This window comes from Gadus morhua, chromosome 8, assembly GCF_902167405.1.
Source record: "Gadus morhua chromosome 8, gadMor3.0, whole genome shotgun sequence".
NCBI classification, from domain to species: domain Eukaryota; kingdom Metazoa; phylum Chordata; class Actinopteri; order Gadiformes; family Gadidae; genus Gadus; species Gadus morhua.
Genome location: NC_044055.1, coordinates 8,110,844 through 8,133,679, shown reverse-complemented (window position 1 = coordinate 8,133,679; position 22,836 = coordinate 8,110,844). Strand labels below are relative to the sequence as shown.

Genomic DNA, 22,836 nt, shown 5'->3' with positions numbered 1-22,836 from the left:
AATAGAGTGTGAAATTTTTGTTTGAAATAGTATTTAATGTGGCGAGTATTTTAATGATATGCTAATAGAAACAGCCTTTATTTAAAATGTGGCTTCAAAGCCTACCGCTAACTTTATTTGTTGCTCTATGGCATGCCATGGACCTATAAATATGCATGAGGGCAAAGCTTCTTCAGGCATGCTTCCAAATGAATGATTGACAGTTAGCACCATCTACAGGTAGAAATATGCATTTAATTGCAGGCAACAGCCTATCGTTGCATATTATTTTTTATTTTTTTATTTTATAGAATATGGAATTCTAAATAAAAACAATAAATAAAAACCCAAATGCAAAATTATGTTAAGAAATCTTTAATTTTCATTATGCAAAGGTTTGGTGCATTCTTTTAATGTTCTTTCAATAACTTTTTATTTTTCATACATTTTAAGTAGGATAAACTTTAACAGTTATGAGTAGTATCAAAAGTAGCATCTAAGTAGACTCAATGTGTTTAACCAATTATTAATGTTAGATAGCTGGCAGTTTAAAGATTGGCATAAAAATAACAAAAGGCTAGGTTAAAAAATCGGTCCTACATTACATACAAAAACATTTGTCCATTACAATAGCATGAATATATATTCCCTAATATTTTAACACCAAACAAACATAGAAACCCAACTTTAAAGAAAACTGAAGGATTGATTCAGGGTTATAAGATTGGTTAAAATATAACATAAAAAAAAAAATAAAAAGATAAAAAGATTGCCCAACTTTAATTTTAACACTATGTAGCAAAAAGCAGATTGGAAAATCTGGAAATCTACTCAAATGATATTGCAACTACATAAAACAATCTATTCAATGACTTCTCGCCATCTCCTAAGTTAGATTTTGCATATTAAGAGAGAGAGCTATTGCTGAAGGATCTATTGACAGAAGAAGAAGAGACACTCAAGGAGTACGACGATGAGTAATCCACACTGCCCCTACGGGAGCCGGCCCGGGAGCCCTGCCTGGAGCCGGAGCGAGAGCCCGGGTTGGACACGTTGTACGGGCTACTGATCCCCTTGGAGGATATGGAGGTGGCTTGGAGCATCTTCATGCCGTTGCTCTCTTCCACCATGCAGCCGTCCATAGCCTGCTTGTAGGAGATCTTCAGCTTGGTTTTGGGACAGGTCAGGTTCTTCTGGTGGTTTTGTGTATCCTGGAGCTTCTGGGCTTCTCGGCCGTCCAGCCACTTCCTGCGGATGGCCTCTTCCATAGAGATACGCCGCCCGGAGCCAGGCTCCAGCAGGCCACCTGTCAGGTACTGGAACTCTAGAAATCTTTGGCCAGCTTCGTAAGGCAGCCATTTCTCCTTCATCGCCTCGGCAGCTGACATCCTCCTTTTGCTCTTCACGTCCTCAAAGCCGGTGAAGGCCTTCTGGGAGGCTTTCAGCTTAGGAGCCATATCTTCATCAATGATTGTCTGATGGACCGCATCCTGGAGAGAAAGCCGCTGGCCAGTAGAAGGGTTGATAATTCCCCCTGTGCTGGCCTGAGCCTCCAGCAACCTCTGTGCAGTAATGTTGTCGACTATGCCTCTTCTGCAGGCCTCCGAAATGGTGATCTTTTCCAGGGTCTCTGTGTCAAATATTGCTCCCACGGGGCTTAGGTCATCGAACATCTCAGCGGGAGAGAGGGTGATAGAGATGCTATTGAAGCGCTTGCGGACTGTTGGGGAGGATGGCCGAGCCTGGGTGGGGCTGGTACAGGTGGCCACATCATCAGCCGTGCTGGCTGTAATGCTCATCTCTCTACTACTGCTTTTTTGAGTTATGAGGTCAGCAAACTCGGTTAGAGTGATGTTTCCACTGCGGTACCTGTCCAAGGAGGCTTGATCGATTGCGCCACGTTCCAGGTACTCATTGATGTCGTACTGAGTTCCTGTTTTCTTATCCACCAGCAACACGCGGACGGATCCATCTTCTCCCTTGACCGTGATCTCCTCCCACTCGCACTCCTGCTCTGACAGGTCAAGGAAGGTGTCGTAGTCAATGAGCTCCCGGTGGAAGGCCTCCCTCACGGACATCTCCAACCCTGTGTCAGGGTCCACAATCACCACCCTTCTCTTCCTGAGCACGTTTTTGCGGCTCTCGGAAAAATCCTTGGGCTTCTTGCTCTTGTCTCTCAGTGCCAGGAGCACTAGACCTGTTTTGGGATCTTTGATGCACCTTTCCTTTAGCTGAAGATACGTCAAGTTATCCTTGGTGTTTGGGTCAAAGAAGCCTTTTGTGTCGTCTCCTTCATAGGTTAAGATCTCATTCATCTCTTTGTTGAAGTAGCCCCTTCTGTAGGCCACATCAACATCAATACGATGGCTCTCTTTCGGGTCAATAATCCCACCACTTGCAATTTGTGCCTCCAGCAGACGAATTCCATGGCCCTTTTCAATTAGATCTTTGTCAATGGCCTGGAAAAGGGAGATTGTATTCCCGGTTTCTGGATCTGTGTATCCAACGACAGCCTTCTCTGCAGATATCAGCTTCTTTTTGAACTCGTTCCCAACCACACCTCTCTTAACTGCCTCCTCCACCGTCAGGAAAACATTGTTGACCGGATCAATTATGAAACCAGAGGCAGCCTGGGCCTCAAGAAGCTCGAGGGTAGTCCCTCTCATGATCAAGCCTTCTTTCATGGCCATGTAGAAGGACATGGTTCTGTCTTTGGCCTCGTCATAGATACCGGCAATGCAGGAAGAGCCGTAAAGGTAGTTCTTCAGCCTGTCTTCAATATCTTGGCTAGTGAGGGTGCCCTGGTAAACTTTCTCCAGGTCAGCCGTACTCAGAAGGTCAGAGGCAACCAACTCTGTCATGGTAACTTCACTACGAATCCCCTTCACAGTCATGCATTTTTCTTTGCCGCCAGGGAGTAGAAGAAGGCCAGAGACAGAATCGATTTTACACTTCAACTTCAAATCACTATAGTTTATCTTTTTCCCTGAAGTTGGATCCAGGTAACAGGCAGGCTTCTTGTTCAGAGTCATGTAGAGGTCCTCGTCAATAAGGTTGCGGTCCAAAGCCAGATCTTTAGGCAGGAACACGCCAAGTACTGGGTCAATGATACCACCAACAGACTCCTGAGCTTGAAGCAAACGAATTGCAGTCGGCTTGTCAATGCGACCCTGTTTTAGAACCTGACCAACAGACAGCAACTTGCCACTGAATGGATCTTTGAATCCTGTGCTGGCTGCTTCAGCTGTCAGCAAAACATCTCTATCTTCTGCATCTACAAGTCCTCTGGTGCAAGCAGTATCCACAGGCATCTTTTCGTTGAATGCTGGGTCCACGATATAGCCAGTTGCAGCTTGGGACTCCAATAGCATTAGGGCACACTCTCGGCTGAGTTGACCTTTGGTTTTGGCTTCTGTGAAGGGCATTTTGCCCTGGGCACCTCTTGTCATGCCAGCAATTATACCAGTACCCTTCAGACTTATCTGGATGTCCACAGCAACCTCTTCTACTGTCTTCCTGCCACTGAGAAGCATTTCTAGAGTTGATTTGCTGATTATACCGCAGTCGCAGAGCTGGTGGGCTGTAACTTTGCGGCGCACTCCGTCAAACAACAACTTGGATGGATCTATTGTTGAAACCTTCTCGGATGTCTGGGTCTGTCTGCTTAGCGAGGAGGGTCTCTGTTGCAACATCAGTATCTCTTTCTCCAGTGTCTGTCTCCTCAAAGTCATCTCCCTGGACTCCTTTTCAGAGATCAGCCGCTGACTCTTGTATGTCTCCTCAAGGGTCCTCAGCTCCCTCGTCAGCCTCTCCACCTCGCTCTTCATGGAAGCCCTTTCTCGATCAGCCCTGTCCCGGTCAGAGTCTCCCTGCCTCTTCTCGCTGTCCCTCAGCTCAAACTGGCTCTTGAAATAGGCCAGATCTTTGCGCACAGAAGTGTTTTCCTCTGTCAGGCGCTGCTTGTTGCGGAGCTCCGTCTCCAGTGAGAGTTTAATGCGGGTGAGCTCCTCCTCAATGCGCTGCTGGCGTATTTTGTCTTGCTCCATCATTTTCATCTTGCTCAGCAGACCCTCCCTCTCTTGCTTCAGCTCAGTGAAGGAGCTTTTGGATTCGTGAATCATCATTGATGTCTGTGGAGACATAAGCAAAACACAATTACAGTTTAGATTCCAATTTAAAGGATTTAAATTCACTTAATATTTCCCAATTCCCTTATGTAAAGGCGTAGAAAACAGTATGAAAGCAAGTTATTTATACCTTTTGAATTACAAAAAAAGGACATGAAATGCAAATACAAAAGGACAGGATCATGATATTTTGCATTCGCCTTAGTATTAAATTAAATTAGTATGCAGTTATGTGGCAGGTGATGGCTTGTTTTAGTAAGTGCGGTTAATGATTGGTTGAGGGCCCAGATTATTCAAAATAAATCAGATTTTGAAAATGGGAAGCAATTTTGTGAAGCATGAAGCAATTTTAATTCCTTATACCTAGGCATGCAAGAGAGAACAAAACTAGTCAAAAAAACTAGGATTATTCCTCAGCGCAAGTATACCTCAATGGATTGCTTTTGGATTTTGTCTATTTCCAACTTAAGCTTTTCTCTCTCCTTGGTCAGGTCATTGATGAAAGCCTCTAGTTCCATGGTTCTCTTGCTGCTGCTCTGGAGCTGTAAATGTAAAGCCCTGATCTGGTTGCGACTCTCTTCGTCTACACTCTCTGTGTTTGCCCTCAGGTCATCTCTGTCCTGCTTCGTGGTTCTCAGCTCCTCTTCCAATCTCAGCCTCTCTTTGGTGATGCTCTGGGTCTGGCTCTTCAGCCTATTGACCTCCGTCGTGCTTTCATTCAGCAGGCGGGTCTTCTCCTCAATGGTCTTATACAGGCTCTCACTCCTTTGGTTGAGCTCACGGTAACGGCTCTGTTCCTCCAGCAGCTGCTTCTTCACTTGCTTTAGCTCTTCCGCCATCTGGTTAAGTTTGTCGGTGGTGAGCCTCAAATCCCGGACGCTCTTATCTAGGGCCTCCTGCAGGGTCTTGACGTCCATGCTATATCTTCTCTCACAATTGGACGCTTCCTCCTGAATGCTTCGCAGGCTGGCAATGGTTGTGGTGTGCTCTCGGCAGGAGTTCTTCGTCCTCTCGAGCTCGGCGTCAAGCCTCTTTCTGCAGGTGAACTCCTCCTGGTAAGCCATCTTCTGCTTCTGCAGCTGGGACTCCATGTTGTCCAGTGCGCACTGCAATTCCTGGGTATGGCTCTGCAGCCTGGCTGCACTCTGCTCCGCTTGAGTTTTTGAACTGGTCGTTTTCTCCAGCTGCAGGTGGATGACAGATCTCTCCTGCTCCGAAGCCTGGAGCTTGTTCATTGCGTCGATATGCGCCTTGTTCTTCATCTGAAGTTCTGTCTGGACCTCCCTCAACTGACTGATCTCCATCTCAAAGCCTCTCCTCTTCCTCTCTTCCTCCTGCAGGCTCTGCTTGAGGAGACTGATCTTTCTGGTCAACTCCTGATTGCTGCTATGTGCCTCCTGTAGCCTGAGGTCGTCCTCTCCACTCCTCTGGACCAGGGTCCTCAGCTGCACCTCTATCTCGCTACGCCTCCTAACCTCCTCGGTCATCCTCTCCCTCTGCTGGAGGACTTCCTGTTCTGCCTTGCCCTTCTGCTCATCTCTCTGGGCTATGGACAGCCTGAGTCTCCTCAGCTCCTCCTCTAGGTCCCTCTTCTCGTCCGTGAGTCGGTCACATATCAGTCGGGCCTCTGTGGCGTCTTCCTCCTTTTGCTGCGAGGACAGCTGCACGGACGTCTTGGTGACGTGGATCTCCGTCTCGAAGGTCTGTCTGAGTTGACTAACCTCCTGCTTGTGCTGTGTTCTTACCTTTGACATCTCCGACTCTGCCCCGCGGCGGCGCGCCGCCTCCTCCTCCAGCTGTATCTTCAGCCTTTCTAGTTCACGTTCCTTGTCTTTCACCAACTTCTCAAGGTCAATCTTCGACCAGTTCACCTCCTCTAGCTCCTTCTGCCTGCGGCGCACGGCGGACTCATACTCCTCCTGCTGACTGGTGTAACGTTCTTCGGCAAGCCTCCTCTTGCGCACCTCTTCGTCCAGCTGGTACTGGAGCCGGGACAGCTTGTCATTGAGATCCTTTAGCTGGTTTTGGGTGCTGTCCAGACTCTCCCTGGTGGCGTTGACCTGGATGACTGAGGTCATCTTCACCTCTTCCAGAGAGATGAGTTTCTCCTTGGACTGACTGAGCTCCAGCTTATAGCGGGCCAGTGCGTCCTCCAGAGACTGGTTCTTGTGGTTGCGGTCCTGGAAGGACTCCTTCAGACGTCTCAGTTCTTCCTCCAGGAGCTCAATCCTGGTGTTCCTCATCTGGTGGGGTCACAAAGTACAGCAAAGTCAATAGAGCCGTTTTTACCGAACAAAAAGATTTCTCTATTTAGAAATTGTGTGCAATCAAATATTAACGTCTCATTTTTGTTCAAAGACTTGTGTTGAGAACAAAGGCATGACGTCGGGAGCACGAACAAGCCTTACCTTTAGCTCTTCCATACTCTTGAGCATCTCTCCTAGAAACTTATGGTAGTCACCGGAGCGGGTCAGGAGTTCGACGTAGCTCGAGTGAAGCACTGTCGCCTTAGTAAAAAACAAATATCGGATGATAAGTAACGGCCTACCCAAATTCCCAAGGACACAAGATGAAACAAGTTAATGCCATGCAAATGACACGGTACACTCTACACAATGTGAAAGTGTACAGCAGGGCTTTGAATTTTGCCCAAAAATCCTATTCAAAGTTTGTTTGTTTATTAATATTAATATTAGAATATATTCGAATATATATGAATAATATTTTGATCATTAAATGCCTTCTGTAAGGCCTGGATTGGGCTCCGCGAGGTTTGTTTACTGCGTTGCTATGGTTACCGGTCTAATCAATACTTCATTCACTGCCTCTTCCGTGGTCAATACAATATTATGAATGGACTGCGTCGGGTTCTCCGACGTCTCTCCCTTTTGGCCTGCCCATAACAGGTTTGAATATTAAGGGCTGCCTAATATTCATTCGAATTTTGATTACATTTTTGATATTCGAATTATATTAGAATAACAAAGTTCGGAGTCAAAGCCCTAGTGTACAGTGCAGCAATTTGATTTAGTCATTGCACAGGATATTAATTTGGCGATGGTAACACCCAAATAGTCAACAGTGTTTTGACACACTGCACCTTGCTAGCAAATACCCACTACTACATGACAGAAAACATTAAATTCTCTATAACCAATAGCTACCAAATCAGCCCCATGTTGATGGGTAACGGTAAACTGATGCTGGATCAGAGGATCTCCTACCTCTTGCCTGACCGTAGAGGCAGGGCTCTTCAACATTGTTCTCTTGATGGGAACGTTGAGCAAAGTCTCCAGACCTGCACTGTATGAGGCCAGCTGTAGCTCATAGTCCTGCACGGACCCAACAAGGGATATACAATTACACAACTGCAACTCCATAGGCCTGCTGTACCGTCAGCGGCATAGTGACAACCAATTTAAATCTCTGTTAATATATATATTTTGTGTACAGTGTGTGTACATCGATACTAACCTTAATGGAAGAAGCACAGATCTCTGCGTCCTTCTGAACATCTTCCACTTTCTCATGCTTTCCTTTGATTTCATTATATAGCACCTGCGCAAAAAGAGATGGATCATTAAGATAGACTAATGGTAGCTGATGTCATATGAAGCATATCGAGTTCCTTGTAGCACAACTATATCTTCTGTCATCTTACTTACATTAATGAGAACGTACATTGGCAGTAGGATAGCGGTCAATAATAATTCAGTTATTTAAACATTTTGGTTTGTCAAGGGATTACATTTGCCAGCTCAATTGTCGTTGAGTTTCGTCTCGGGCGATTTCCAAGTAAATCCAAAGCATACATACAAGGACATCTACCAATATGCAGTTATACTAAGTTTTACCGTCAAAAGTATCTTTAACGAGTTTGAAAAAGAATACGAAAAATATCAAAACAAATAAATGAACTCATAATAACTGTAAAGTGAATGTCTTCAATCCAGCAGCCATGTGTGATTCGGTGTGACTGTGTTGAGCGGAAACAACATGCCTTCTGCTGGTTGAGGTGATCCATCAGAGCCGGGATGTCGGTGAACTTGACCGTCTGCAGGCTGTCCTGCCGTATCCGGGTATTGTCTATCCATGTCTCCAGGTTACCGCTGCTCTTATGGTAATCTCTGAGCTCCTTGTCCTGCTTCTCCAGGTCCCACAATCTTTGGGGGGGAGGGGGGAGGGAGGATGAAAGAGCGTGCGGAAGAGGAAATGAAGGCGTGGGTGGTGGAAGTATTTTTAGGGCTCTTTCTGACTGGAGAAAAGAGGATGTAAGCACGCAGGTGGTTGTCTAGGATGTGGCTGGGTTTCAACGCCATCTCAAGGCCATTTTGTACAGTCATTGTGTCAGACATTTTGTCCAAGGGTGTGTGGTGAATTGTGCTTATGTTGATGTGGGGCTGTTTGTGTTTTTCCTTCTTGTCGTGTCAATCTGGTTTCTATCATACACTATTCCATAATAATAATAAAGATAATAATAATAATAATAACAATAATAATAATTATGATTATGATTTATTATTATTGATTAATAAATGTGTTATTTGTGTTATTATTATGATAACTTTAATTTACAATAATATTTTTTTATAATTTATGAAGGATAATAATAATAATTTATAATCTTACCTGCTGTCAATCTGAGACCGTATGCGGCTCCAGCGGTCGTTAAGCTGGCCCACCTGCTCAGCGTACTTGGTCAGATCCACGTCACACTTGTGGAAGTTCCTTGAGATCTGGCTGTTGTACTGCACTGCTGAGGCCAGTTCAGAGTCCATGGCAGAGAGAAGGTCTCTCTTCTGGTCAAGCTCCAGCCTCATTTGCTATTGGGCCGCATGAATAACAGTGCCGTTCAAAACACGCCCCTTTCATTTGAACGCTTTATGGTTTACATTTATCGCTAAGGCATTTTTTATGAAATAAACATGATACTATATCATCATTAGTGGGAAATAGAAAATAACTACATGGAATAATACCAGAATGAACCCTAAAACACCTACACCGTTTGTGTTGTGTGTAACACAACACTATCTCATCTTAGATAATAGCTGCAATAAATATTTGCCTTTGTCAGATTTGAGATTCTGCAGAACGTGAACACACAAACCTTAAGGGTGGATCGGTACTCGTCCACCTCGCGGGTGTCAAGGGAGGTGGTGTCCTTCTCAGTCAGCAGCACCTCGTTCACCTGCACCACATCTTGGACCTGGTTCATGTTCTGCAGCACGCCTTTCAGGCAGGACAGCCTGCGCACAACACGACAAAATCACAATCAATGACACACCAACCTTAGTGACTACATCATCCTTCACTTTAGGTTACGTTAAGGTCTGGTTGAGGAGATCTGGAGCACACAGAAGGCCGAACTTAAAGGAAGGACTCTTATTCTTAAGCCCAGATCACAGAATTTCGGTTCCTTTTTGTAAAACAAGTGCAACGGAAATCTTAACATAATGATCCAGAAATACTTAATGTAATACTTAATAATATTTGTATCCTTTTTTTGGATACCGATAAGGTCGCGACTGAAACCACTCGCGTAGCAAAAGGCCCAAATGATGACACACAGTGTTCTGGTAGATAAGAAAGTACAGGGAGACTGTGTTTCCCGTTATGCACCTGGCCTTCCTCTGACTACAATCAAGGTTATTATGCTGGCATTGAAACACTGTTGATAATTTTCTTGTCAGCCAATAAGATCCGACTATGTGCTTTAAAAAAATATCCCAAATTCTTCAGTTGAGAGAGAGAGACTATTCTGAAATGCTTGTAAACCTGTTTCTCTGCAAAACATATTTCTACGTGCGTCCCGACAATGGCTTTCTGCCTCGGGATCTATGCTCAGTCTCCATCCATATAAAGATTGAAGAAGGTTTAAAAGGTGGATGACTTCACCTGTTGAAGTAAGAGTTGTTCAGGCCTTGCAGGTCTCCGATCCTCAGGTTGATGTAGTCCAGCTGAGAGCGTAGGTACTTGGCCTGCTCTGAGTCGGCAGGGATCCCATCCAGCTGCTTCAGGATCCTCTCCCTCAGACGGATGTACTCGTCGTGGAGGGCGTCAAGGTCCTTGCTCACCACCTGGCAACCGCAGCACATAGAACGAAGGATTCTCATCAAACGAGAACACATCACCATGAGTGATGGGACAAAATATTGATACGGCGATATAGCATCGCTCTTCTTTGTGCGATACGAGAATTGAAACACTGGCGCCAAACATAGATACATATTTCTTTTATAATTTTTGTTTTGTTTTGATTATAATTATAATTTTTTGATTTATTATTGCATTTTTATGCTTTATTCATGAACTGTTAGACAGAATGGTCCTTGCCAAATATAGATATTTTAATTGATAAAATAAGGCGCACTAAAGTTTCTAAACAGATTTCCCTTCTCCCAGCGTCACTGCTTCATTGCTCCTCCAGGTGGCGCTCAACACATGAATGAGGGAAAACTGAACCGAAGTTAACTAGCCACAGGAGTATCTGAAGAACTCAGTTTGGACCATAAATATATAGACAGAAAGAGTAAAGGACTGTATGTAATCATTTGATGAGCTATGCCGGGTAGACCGCTTTGCACCAACGCACCGTGCAATGCAATGACTGCATACAATTAGTGTGCGATGGTGGCTATCCAACCGTCAAACCTTGAGCAAGGTCAACGGCGTGCTCTACCAATCGACCCGTACACCGATAACCACTAGTTAACGAACGACCACCGCCTGGGTGGCGGTCCATAAGGTCACCGCGGGGACAGGGCGGGGGAAGGGGACCCACCTGCAGCTTCTGGAGGTTCAGGGAGCACTCGCGCACGCTGTTCTCGCCCAGGGGCAGGTGGAGGTGGTAGGTGAGGCTGCTCTCGGTGACCTCCAGCCTCCGGCGAAGGGCGTCCAGGTCGTTGAGCAGGCTGAGGCTCAGGGTGCTGGGCGCTGGGGCGGGAGGCGGGGCGGTGACCTTGGTCACCTTCACGACTTTGACCGACGTCTCCGTCGGGGACGGTACGGTGGGCTTCACCACGGGGACGACTGGGGCCGGGGCTGGAGGGGAGGACGTGAGTGAGAGGGGGCTTTTGATTCGTCGTCTTGATTCATTAGCGTTTGCTTTAGTCAAGTAAGGCGCGTTTCATCTGTTTGTATTATACATTTTTCGAAACTTTGCTTTGTTTTTTTTGTCCCGTTTCTCTGGTTCATTTAGCGCTTTGCAGGACTCACTGTAGGTGGGCAGCTGGACGATGAGGCCGTCGTAGTGGTTCTGGGCGAAGGCGAACTGGCCCTTGATGTTCTTCTGCTCCTCCTCGCCAAACAGCTCGGAGCCCTGGCTGGTGCGCAGGAACTCCTGGTAGTGGGTCTCCAGGCGCTTGATCACGGTCCGGTACTCATCGGGACGCATCTTGGACAGCTGTGTATATGTACGGTCAGAGAGAGAGAGAGAGAGAGAGAGAGAGAGAGAGAGAGAGAGAGAGAGAGAGAGAGAGAGAGAGAGAAAGAAAGAGAGAAAGGCAAGGGTCGGGTTAGAGAGGGCAAAGACGTGCTGTAGGCTGGAAGTCATTTTGCCATTCAGCAGACGTTTTTGTCGTAATGTTAATGCTAGTGTAGGACCGCAAGTGGGAAACCAACCTCGTTTCAAGGTGTATTTGCTATGTGATTAGCGATGTGATGGTAGTGATGGTAATCATTTGGAGCGGTAATGGTGACTGTTGTTGTCTTAAATAGCAGTACAAATGGAATATAGCCGCAGGGACGAAACAAGGAATGAGGACCCTGCTACAGACGCACCATAGTGAGAGTGAGGGAGTTGATGTAGTTGATGTCTTGGCTACAGTACTGCCATGCGATCAGACTCTTGATGTTGATGTAGAGCTGGTTCCAGATGCCCATGATGGCTTCGTAATACTGCTCATTCCTGGGGAGAAGAGATGAAGAGAAGGACTTCAGGAACTCATGTGACTCATAGTCCTTTATACTCCCCGCACCAAACTTATCATGCAAAGTGGTCAACATTTACTAGTGTCTTTAGTGTGTGTTTGTGTGTGTGTGTGTGTGTGTGTGTGTGTGTGTGTGTGTGTGTGTGTGTGTGTGTGTGTGTGTGTGTGTGTGTGTGTGTGTGTGTGTGTGTGTGTGCAAAGCAGAATGTAAATACAGTGTTTGTGGCTTTCTGTTAACCCTCTACTGCCTTTTGTCCTCCTCCTCTAAATCCTCTAAATCATCTAGCATATCAAACTTTTAAACCATAAATGACCAACTTTGTTAATCCCGGTGTTAGATTATCTCAAACTAACGACAATCTTTTGGAGAACATTGTTCTCCCTCTTGCCTTGCGAAGATCCAATACGACCGAAGGAAGTGTTGACATTGACACAACCCAAAACTAAACATAACCTACGACAGAGACTAGACGACGTGTGTTTGCTATGACCTAAATTATACAACCTGCCTGCGTTCATTCCCACAGCGAGACCTCTGTTTGGTTCTTGCTTTGCATCCGTCTACCCTAAACCAACATCGTTATTCTTTCCCTGTGTTGCTTCCTCTTACTTGTTTGCCAGCCCGATGCTCAGGGGGTTGGGAGGGGGGATGAGCAGACACACCGAGGGGATCAGCATGTCCAGCCCCCCTGGGCCTGTCACTTGCCACTTGCTGCGCTGGGAGTTGTCCTTCAGGATGCCCTCGTTGCCCTTCAGAATGCTCTTCTGCACACACACACACACACACACACACACACACACATACACACACACATACACACACACACAAGTTTTAGTACATTCTACCCAATATCATCTCCGCAAATGTATTACTCACTAGACCTGTGTCACATGGAATAATGTTTCATGCATGGTACATTCTCATTTAAAATACCTTTGTGCCCCACTCAGACACATTCATTTACCAACTTTGGACACTTTTAATAACTAAGTGAGTACTGATGCATGTCCGAATGGTCTTGTTTGAAGTCACTGGACCATGTGTGTGTGTGTGTGTGTGTGTGTGTGTGTGTGTGTGTGTGTGTGTGTGTGTGTGTGTGTGTGTGTGTGTGTGTGTGTGTGTGTGTGTGTGTGTGTGTGTGTGTGTGTGTGTGTATTGATGTACTGAGTACTGATGTCGTACCTGTTATGTTTGAAGTCGCTGGACCATCACTATGTGTGTGTGTGTGTGTGTGTGTGTGTGTGTGTGTGTGTGTGTGTGTGTGTGTGTGTGTGTGTGTGTGTGTGTGTGTGTGTGTGTGTGTGTGTGTGTGTGTTGATGTCTGACCTGGTCTTGTTTGAAGTCGCACAGGGCCTGGACCATCACCGTGCTGGAGCTCCTCTCCTCAGGGTTACGAGGCTTCAGCCTCACAATGCTCTTGGACTTGGTCACCAGACTTTGGACCTGCCTCTTGTTCTCCATGATCTTCTCCTTCTCTTTCTACACACACACACACACACACACACAAACACACACGCACGCGCACACACGCGCACACACACACACACACACACACAAACACGCATGTAAATCAGAACAGAAACAAAAAAGATAGCAGCCATTTTGAAATGACTTCAGGCTATCAATTGTGCAGTTCTCTAAGCTGCGTGTCCCTGCATGCGCCAATTAAATATGAATAAATAGAGATCTTATCATTTACATTGAGTTCCATGGCACCAACAACAGCCCCTTTGAACTAAACACTCATAAAGTTGTCTTTTGTTACAAATCCAACAGCTCACATATAAATTATACTTCATCCCATGTGTAACTAGTGTTGAGAGATGCGTGTTTGTGACACACGACTTGACGTCTGCGAAACAAGCAAAAACCTGATTCCACAGTATTCTTTACCTCCAGGTCTTTCAGGAGATCCAGGAGCGATTCCAGCGAGGTCTGCTTGTCGCATGTGAACTTGTTCCGGACATGTTCGTGTTGTTTCTGCAGTTTGCCATAGGTCTCGTTGGCTTCCTTGAAAAACTGAAGTGGGGAAAAAAAATGAAAAGGAAATTAGGGGATTGTTCTCGGAAAGCCTTGTCGTCATGCCATCTGGAGTTCCCCGTGTGGGAGCCAGAACATCTGATCTCATGTGTTTTTCTCACCTGATGGTAGGCGGCGTTCTCCTTCAAGTGGACATGAATGCACTTGGTGATCTGAAGCAGCCAGCTCCACTGGGTCTGCAAGGTGTCCATGTAAGCCTACAAGAACAACAAGAACAACAACAACACAGTCCAAATCAGACGCCAAAACACACTAGCCAATCTATTCAAAGGCATTTACAAGTGAACCAGTGAGTGTCCAACCCCCAGATGCATAACCAATTTAAAACCTTACATCCACAAAGGGTGCAAAAATATCTACTATTGTTCTGGTTATTTTACGCATGAAGACATTTATTTTAAGCCAAATAATTGTATCATTTCAGTATCCCAGGTATTCATAAATTACCATGTTTTGACTCAATAGGCATCATCCATCCATGTTTACTTTGTGCCTGACAATCCTATTTGTATAACTACATCATTTGTAGAAATGGGTCAATAATGACACATGCAATAGTCTCATTAGAGCAACTATAATAATACATTCGTGTAATGTATTTTTTGGGGTGAATTGAAGCACACAATTGCATATCTAAATGCATGTACTTCAGATTCACGTCCCCAGCATTTGACACTCTCTGCTCCCAAACGACGCAGACCGCCGCGACCCGACCGCCGCGACCCGAGCGAGCGCTCACCTCGATCTTGTCGGAGGCGGGGTGGTTTTTGTTGAGCAGGCCGTCCACCTTGGTTTTGAGTTTGTTCAGCTCCTTCTCCTTCTCCTCCAGAGCACTCATCATCTTCTGTGATGGAAACAGGGGGCGTGGAGGTGAGTGAGGACAGGAGCTGTCACTGTTGCCTACACCACAATCAACATGCGCAGCCTTGTTCTCCTCTCTACCTCTGTTATTAAGTGTTATTAAGTAATTATGTGTCCTGTTATGTTGTTACGTGTTTCAATGTTGATTCATTGTATACTTGTTGGAATCTTTCAATTCATATCTAAACTATTATTAAGTAAAATAATTCTCATTCTATGAAAATGTCTGCAACAAAAATATAGTAGGAACTGATCATCACCATGAATACATTTCTTAAGCTATTGATTAATGTTGATGAGCAGTTTTCGTAATACATTTTTGTCTTATACATTTCTATAGAATGAGAAATATTTTACTTAAACTCCTGCTTCAAATAAAACAGAAAAAAAAACAGAAACACATGACATCACATACCTCCTAAGTACTTAGGAAGTAAAAGCACTTAATAAGTACTTAGTAGTACCTTCTATATTCTACTCCCACTCCATTGACCAGAACCCATGAGGCTGTATGTATGGGTGTGGCCCTTACTGAGTAGCCCTCCTGCTTCCTGGGGATGTACTGCTCGATGTTCTTGTCTCCCCAGTCGAAGACCAGCTCCTCCTCCTCCCTCTCGTTCACCCACATGATGGCCCGGGAGATCTCCTCGATGATTCCCTGCAGCTCGCGGAGCTCCGAGAACCGTTTGTCCGACATTTTCTAAAGGGAGAGAGAGTTGGACAGGCGGTCTTTTGTGAGAAGGCGGATGTCAGAGGACGATAACGTCTGATGATAATGAGGGGTCATTTAGGGCATTTAGCAGACGCTTTAATCCACGATACTTACAAGAAGAGTATTTGTCAGAAGAGAGAGAGAAACAATATATCGCCATCGTTACAGTAAGGGTGTTCATAGAAGCAAGTGCCAAGCACCAACAATCGTTAGGTTAACCCGTTCCCCGTAAACCAAAAAGATAGCTAGGATAAGATGAATTTTTTTCATGAATTGTTTCATGTCAAATTATTTGTTTGTTTTACCTGCAGACTGGACCACTCCTGTTCCAGTGTGTTGAGTCTGGGCTTGTCACGGCTCATGTTCTGAACAACAGGGGTTAAAGTTTCAATGAATTTCATTGCAATGGTGAACAGTAGACACAATAATATCCTTCATATGAGTTTCAGTTCATAAACCAGTCCTACAGCTGAATAATAAGAATGAAGCTCATTGATAAAGGGGAATAAATAAGAGGAAGAGGAGAAAGAGGAGGAAGAGAATGTGGAGCAGGAAGATTTAGATGAGGATGATGAAGAAGTAGACGAGGAGGTTGATGAAGATGAGGATGATGAAGAGGAAGAGGAGGAGGAGGATATAGAGGAGGAGGAAGATGAATTGGAGGAGGAGGAGAAGGATGAAGATAAGAATGATGAAGAGGAGGAGGAGGAGGAGGAGGAGGAGGAGGAGGAGGAGGAGGAGGAGGAGGAGGAGGAGGAGGAGGAGGAGGAGGAGCTGGAGGAACAGAGACAGAGAGACTAGAAGGTAAGTGATTCTCCACGTACCAGCTCGTCCCTGGCCCGGTCCACCTCCACACTCCTCTGTATGGAGTTGTGGAATTTGTTATGGCTGATGGTCTGTTGATCCAGGGCCTCAGCATCATCCCCCCACGGCGCGGTCTCAATCAGACGCTGCAACACGGAGGAACAAGGCTTACTATCGTGGCAAATAAATAACATCCATAAGGAAAAGATACATTAAATAAGCGATATACGTGAAATAAAAATGAAAAACACAATCATGCTGTACATTATACAGGACTTGCTTTATATCGCTTGTAATGCATTTCGTTATTCAGTGTGTTTATAACTTCCCCTTTTGTCCACTAGGTGTCATCAGATGCACACGCAGTAAATCAATTTCTCCGGCTTGCCAGCGCCTACCCTACAGCAAACAATTCCAAGCTACCCCCCTCCTCCTCTCCGCCTCCTCCTCTCCTACCCTCCCCTACCTCCCCCCCCCTCTAACCACCCCTCCCAGCCATTTTTCACTGCCCTGGGCTTTGATAAGAGCTCTTCTGGGAAACCAGCCCCAGATGGCTCCTCCTTCACAGCTCTCCCTGACTTTTTCACCCCCCCCCCCCCACACACACACACTCCCTCTTCCTTTCTCTGCCCGATTCAATCTGCTTTGTTTAAGCGCCCCTCCCATTCCCCGTCCACGACTTTAATGGCTGAGAGGAAGGCAGCAAAGCCAAGTCATTGGACCAAACAGAAAGAACCAACACAAAAAAAGGTCAAGGAATGCTAAATAGAAGTCTGTGTGAAAGGAGAACTAATGCAACAAGTAAGCTACCTTTAAACAGACACACACACAGGCGCATGCGCACACGCACACACGACTAGAGATACTAGGAGTGGGGAGAGGGGAAAAATAGGTCAGCAGGTGTTTCCAGTTGGAAGCCCGTTGCTGTAGGTAGGGGCCTCAGGCCTGAGGGGCCAACAGGATTTTAACACAAAACTTGCCAACACAGAGTACGAACACGTCGGGCAGGGAAGGCAGCTTAATACCAGCTTGAGAAACACTGTAGAAACGGGATCGTTGACGTTGAAGTCATAAGTGAAGGCGAGGCCGGGGCGGGAGGGGTGGAGAGAGGAATTATAGGGTGTGTGTGTGTGTGTGTGTGTGTGTGTGTGTGTGTGTGTGTGTGTGTGTGTGTGTGTGTGTGTGTGTGTGTGTGTGTGTGTGTGTGTGTGTGTGTGTGTGTGTGTGTGTGTGTGTTTGTTTATCAGTTTGAATTCGAGTGCTGTCGCTGCAGCTACTGGTGCTGGTGTTGCTGGTGGGTTAGTGTCAGGGCGTGTTCACCGAGGTATGCGAGCGATCAGCCAAAGGAACAGACATACCAAAAACCAGCCTCGCGTGACCCCGCTGAACGCCGAGTGTCACATTTCACACGACTTCACCTCGTTCCTCATTTTCCCTCTCTCTCGCACTCTTTCTCTCTCCCTCACTCCCTCCCTGTCCTCCCTTCCCGGGATTCCATCCTGTCGGTCTTTCACAGGGTCAGCAGAACCCTTTGCTGTTTCTTTTTCTCTTTCCCCTCACTCCACCTCCCTCGGAAACACTACCTCACTGTGCTATCGGCTTTCCTTTTGTTTGCTGGGTCCCGTCACCGTGGGTACGGTGATGCATCTTTCACTCGGGGAGGGCCCTGTCTCGGTTTTACAGAGCGTGTCTTGCTGGATTCAGTTACTGGCCGCTATGTAGACAGGCTTCTGCTTTTTCTACTGTTTTGACCACCCTTGTTCCTTGTTCTCTCTCTCTCTCTCTCTCTCTCTCTCTCTCTCTCTCTCTCTCTCTCTCTCTCTCTCTCTCTCCCCCTCTCTCTCTCTCTCTCTCTCTCTCTCTCTCTCTCTCTCTCTCTCTCTCTCTCTCTCTCTCTCTCCCTCTCTCGCTCCCTCGTTTTCCTGTTTTTGTTAATTTGACTCCTTCCAACAGAGAGTCAAAGTCAGAGAGGAAGAGAGAGAGAGAGAGAGAGAGAGAGAGAGAGAGAGAGAGAGAGAGAGAGAGAGAGATAGAGAGAGTTGGAGACAATCAACTTGGCCTAAGAGTGCCAAAATAACACACTCCCACACACACGCACACACACACACACACACACACACACACACACACACACACAGTACTATTTATAAGTCTCCAATGTGGTCAAGAGGTGGGGGAGTGTGTGTTATCACAGTTTCGCTCTATCGGTGGAATCCTAAGCGATGCGTTCATTCACTCCTCATCCTCATTAACGGAGTTTAACAACCACTGCCAGCAAGTCTGTGTATGTGTTTGTGCGTGCGTGTGCGTATGTGTGCGTGTCCGTCTGACTGTGCGCGTGGGGTGGGGGCTAATGAACTCACTTTCTGCTGACCGATCCAGCCCATGGCGTCGTTGAAGCTCCGGGAATCGTCCACGGAGGTCAGGCTGCCTCTGCTCCACCTCTGGGTGGTGGCCATGCCGCCGGCCATGTTCTGCTGGATGACCCCCTGCATGTGCTGCAGCTCGTCCACGCTGAGGTGGGGGGCAGAAATAACTACGTCAACAGTGACACCACACACAAGTAATATGAATGTAATACACAGCGGCTCAGTCCATTGACACACAAACAACATGCCGACTACGCCTCTTTGCAACGCAGGTTTGATTCCTGACCTACATTCCTTTGTGTCGTTGAGCAACGAGTATGTAATAATAAGTCTGTCTAATACTTAGAATTGATTTATTGTTTAGAGTAGATAATAAGTCTGTCTAATACTTATGATCGCTTTATTGTTTAGAGTAGATAATAAGTCTGTCTAATACTGATAGTCGATTTATTGTTTACGTTGTTAATCAACGATTAGATTATATGCCTGTCTAATACTGATAAATACTGTCGATTAATTGTTTACATCGTAAAGTAGCAATAACAAACATCTGCTGCGTAATGTTGCAGTTTGGTTTAAATGTTTGGTTCTTCGACCATTTCAAAATGGATTGTTTAGTTATTCTTGTCTGCCGGTCAGTTAAAGCATGCACACTGAAGAAACGTTGAACTTTGAACTTCCGATGGCGTATGTTATTATTAATATACATTTTATGGATTAAATGATTAATCAATCAATCTAAAATTTATTCTGAATTTTAAGCGACTGAATAGAAACATTTGTTGCAGCCCTAATATCGTTGCCTTTCTTCTACAACCCACTCTGCTGTCCATGAAGCACACGTACCAAATGTTAAAAAAGCCGCGGAGACATGTAAATAACTCTAAAAAGAAACTAGCTTGACACCACGCTGTTCTCTTTGTGTACACAGGGGGAAATGGAGGCCATCGTAACAACACAGAGACGTTATCGGCATTGGGTTCCTTCAGTCCTGTTTATCCAGTTCATTCAGATGCTCCCAGCTGACCGGGAGTCAGGCAAACAAACAATGCTGCAGGCTTTTAAAGAGCCTGGGTACATAGAAAAGCCCCCGTGGGCAAGGCAGCCTTTCCAGCGTGGTACCTTCTGAAGAGATCATGGGGGACGCGCAGCTGCTGCAGGTCGTTGGCACACCTCCTCAGCTGCTCTAGAGACTCTGAGGACATGGACAACAGCTTCTCCACCTCCATGGCCGGGCCCCCCTACACACACACACACACACACACACACACACACGCGCGCACGCACGCACGCACACGCACACGCACACGCAGACAAGCACATACACACACACACACACACAAACAAATGCACACACACACACACACACACACACACACACACACACAGACAAAGACACAGAAACGCAGACAAGCACACACACACACACACACATGCACACACACACACGCACAGACATGCACACGCACGCACACACACACACCCATGTTACGCATCAGAAAAGGATCATCAGTTGAACAATGACAGGCTAGACGATGCACTGTAATGATATTCGTACTCGTCTTGCGTGCACCAGCCCACGGGCTGTTGCGCAACACGGGCGTCTCCCCGGAGTGGACGTGGATCAGAGTGACAGGAGGGAGTGTCACTCCGTTTCAGAATGCCGTCGTTTCACAACACTTTTCATTTCAAGTTAAGCGGGACTGGTTTGTGTCAACAGTTAAATAAGTTAACTGTATTCAACAGCTAAAATAGCATGGGACTTAAGATATTGTAAAAATGCCAAAAAATAGTTTTAGTAATATGATAATAAACAATAATATACATTATTTTTCTTCATATGACTACAACTATAAATAAAAAAATATATATGTACATTAATATATATATATATAAATAATTTACTGCTACGTATAACCCAGAACAGGCAGAACTTTCTTGAAGGTGAAGCCTTCCATTGTATTATCTTGTGTGTGTGTGTGTGTGTGTGTGTGTGTGTGTGTGTGTGTGTGTGTGTGTGTGTGTGTGTGTGTGTGTGTGTGTGTGTGTGTGTGTGTGTGTGTGTGTGTGTGTGTGTGTGTTCTATGTGTCTGTCTGTCTGTCTGTCTGTCTGTCTGTCTGTCTGTCTGTGCGCATGTGTGTGTGTGTGTGTGTGTGTGTGTGTGTGTGTGTGTGTGTGTGTGTGTGTGTGTGTGTGTGTGTGTGTGTGTGTGTGTGTGTGTGTGTGTGTGTGTGTGTGTGTGTGTTACACACTCACCGTCTTGATGATATGCTGGGCTCTCTGCAGGTACTCCTGACACTGACTGTGCAGAAACAACGCTTTGTTCTGGATCCCAATGACACTGGAAGAAGGTAAGCAACATCAAAATGAGGCCTACAACGATTCAATATCATAAACAATGTGCAAAAGCACAAATAAGAACCAGGCAGGATATCATTTCACGAATTAAAAAAATATATATATAGATATATGTTTGTCATAAAGCAAAACACCATTTAAATTGTATTATTTCATTAATTATTTTTTTTTCAAACAATCTTCCAGAAGTCTGTATCAGTGGTTATTGGTTATGGAATATGGAGTCAGGTCAGCTTTCAATGTCTGTCGTCATCAGGGCAGTGCTGAGGGGTGGCCATTAGACCTGTGGACCTCCATTCGAGTCACTGCGCTTCGCTTACGTTTCATAACATTCATTATTATTTGAATGTTTATGCTAGGCAAAAGGAGAAAATGTATGCACCTTTCTAAAACGGAGACTCCGTTTGACCTGTTGTTCAAATGTCAAGACGCACATTGTCCTTTACGCAGTAGATTGTGGAAAGAAAACTATTCTATTGAGATGAAATTCTGGAATATTGCTTTGTCTAAATTTGTCAAACAGAATTGACTATGTTGTATGTGCATGTTTCATAAGCCTGTAGCATTCAGGATAAAAAGTGCAGGCAGCTACCTGTTAGGTTATGAAGAACAGTTCAAAACTTGTAACCTACTTTGCACCTCCGCCTCCGCCTCCGCCTCCGCCTCCGCCTCCACCTCCACCTCCACCGACAGTGCTGTAAACCATTTTCTGTTGTCCTCCGCCGATACTACCACCACCACCGTGCATCGACGATTTGGAGTAACTCGTGTACACCTGGTTGTAGCCGTCGTTATATTCTCCCTGATAGCCGTTTCCACCGACGTGCATCATGGGTCCACAGTCGTTCCTGAAACTCGCACCTGACAGATCGGGCCGAGAACCACTTCTCTGGCCGAGTGTGTTCATCCTCGATTGAGAGTCGTACATACTCATGTTCGCTGTCTGTTGTAATCCAGGCTCGTTGTTAGGAAAATGAAAACACAACAACCAGTTGAAAAGTGAACTCTGCTGTCCCAACTCGGACAGGTCCTGCGCGCTCTGCCTGTAGCGCAGTTGTGCTTCTTGCGTTGGAAGACGGAAGCTCTGTGTTGGATAGAAGCCACACCTTACTGTGTGCGTGCGTATGCGTGTGTCTGGGTGTGTATCTGTGTGTCTGCATGTGTGTGTGTGTGTGTGTGTGTGTGTGTGTGTGTGTGTGTGTGTGTGTGTGTGTGTGTGTGTGTGTGTGTGTGTGTGTGTGTGTGTGTGTGTGTGTGTCTCTCTCTCTCTCTCTCTCTCTCTCTCTCTCTCTCTCTCTCTCTCTCTCTCTCTCTCTCTCTCTCTCTCTCTCTCTCTCTCTCTCTCTCTCTCTCTTGTATTTTTTTCAAGAAAGTATTCCTGCGCCTTGTCCTGTTTAGTGGTTTTGCGAATAAATAGAAAGTGTCCATGTTGGGTTAAACATTTATCCTGCTCGGGTGAACATTCCTGAGGTCAATGTTCTCTCCTGGAATGTATTGCGTGCGTTGACGCAAGAATCTATTTTCATTTCAACATTTATTTTTTAGCTTTGCTTTGTTAAAGAAATTATTATATGTAATATGATATTATAACAGATTTATTTGTGTGCCCAGCCCATTTAATTGGCACGCATTCCCAAAAATGCACAATGTAGT

General features: G+C 45.7%; 1 protein-coding gene across 2 annotated transcripts; it reads right to left on the bottom strand.

Annotated features, from left to right (window-relative positions):
• Positions 1–338: 338 nt before the first annotated feature.
• dspa (desmoplakin a) lies at positions 339–22,352 on the bottom strand. Of its 2 annotated transcripts, none has more exons than XM_030364364.1 (24): positions 21,816–22,352; positions 21,082–21,166; positions 19,947–20,065; positions 18,819–18,969; positions 16,476–16,601; positions 15,957–16,016; positions 15,472–15,639; positions 14,818–14,922; positions 14,180–14,275; positions 13,932–14,057; positions 13,365–13,517; positions 12,648–12,802; positions 11,889–12,015; positions 11,325–11,511; positions 10,891–11,150; positions 10,005–10,186; positions 9,217–9,355; positions 8,736–8,929; positions 8,107–8,269; positions 7,581–7,664; positions 7,331–7,438; positions 6,515–6,613; positions 4,535–6,349; positions 339–4,109 (listed from the first exon to the last, which is right to left on the bottom strand). In XM_030364364.1, exons 1-24 carry the CDS (start codon positions 22,115–22,117, stop codon positions 885–887), a joined length of 8,229 nt encoding a protein of 2,742 aa, XP_030220224.1. In that variant the 5' UTR covers positions 22,118–22,352; the 3' UTR covers positions 339–884. The 2 variants fall into 2 exon arrangements, with proteins under 2 accessions (XP_030220224.1, XP_030220226.1); XM_030364366.1 differs by having other exon boundaries at positions 5,852–6,349; positions 21,816–22,349.
• Positions 22,353–22,836: the final 484 nt, after the last annotated feature.

Bases quoted from the DNA above. Each gene is read 5' to 3' on its own strand.
- dspa (XM_030364364.1), bottom strand. From the start codon at position 22,117: ATGAGTATGTACGACTCTCAATCGAGGATGAACACACTCGGCCAGAGA. The intron at 13,518-13,931 runs GTAAAGAATACT...GTGTGTGTGTAG, and splicing joins ATCTCCTGAAAGACCTGGAG to AAAGAGAAGGAGAAGATCAT. The intron at 10,187-10,890 runs GTGGGTCCCCTT...TGCGGTTGCCAG, and splicing joins TGAACCTCCAGAAGCTGCAG to GTGGTGAGCAAGGACCTTGA.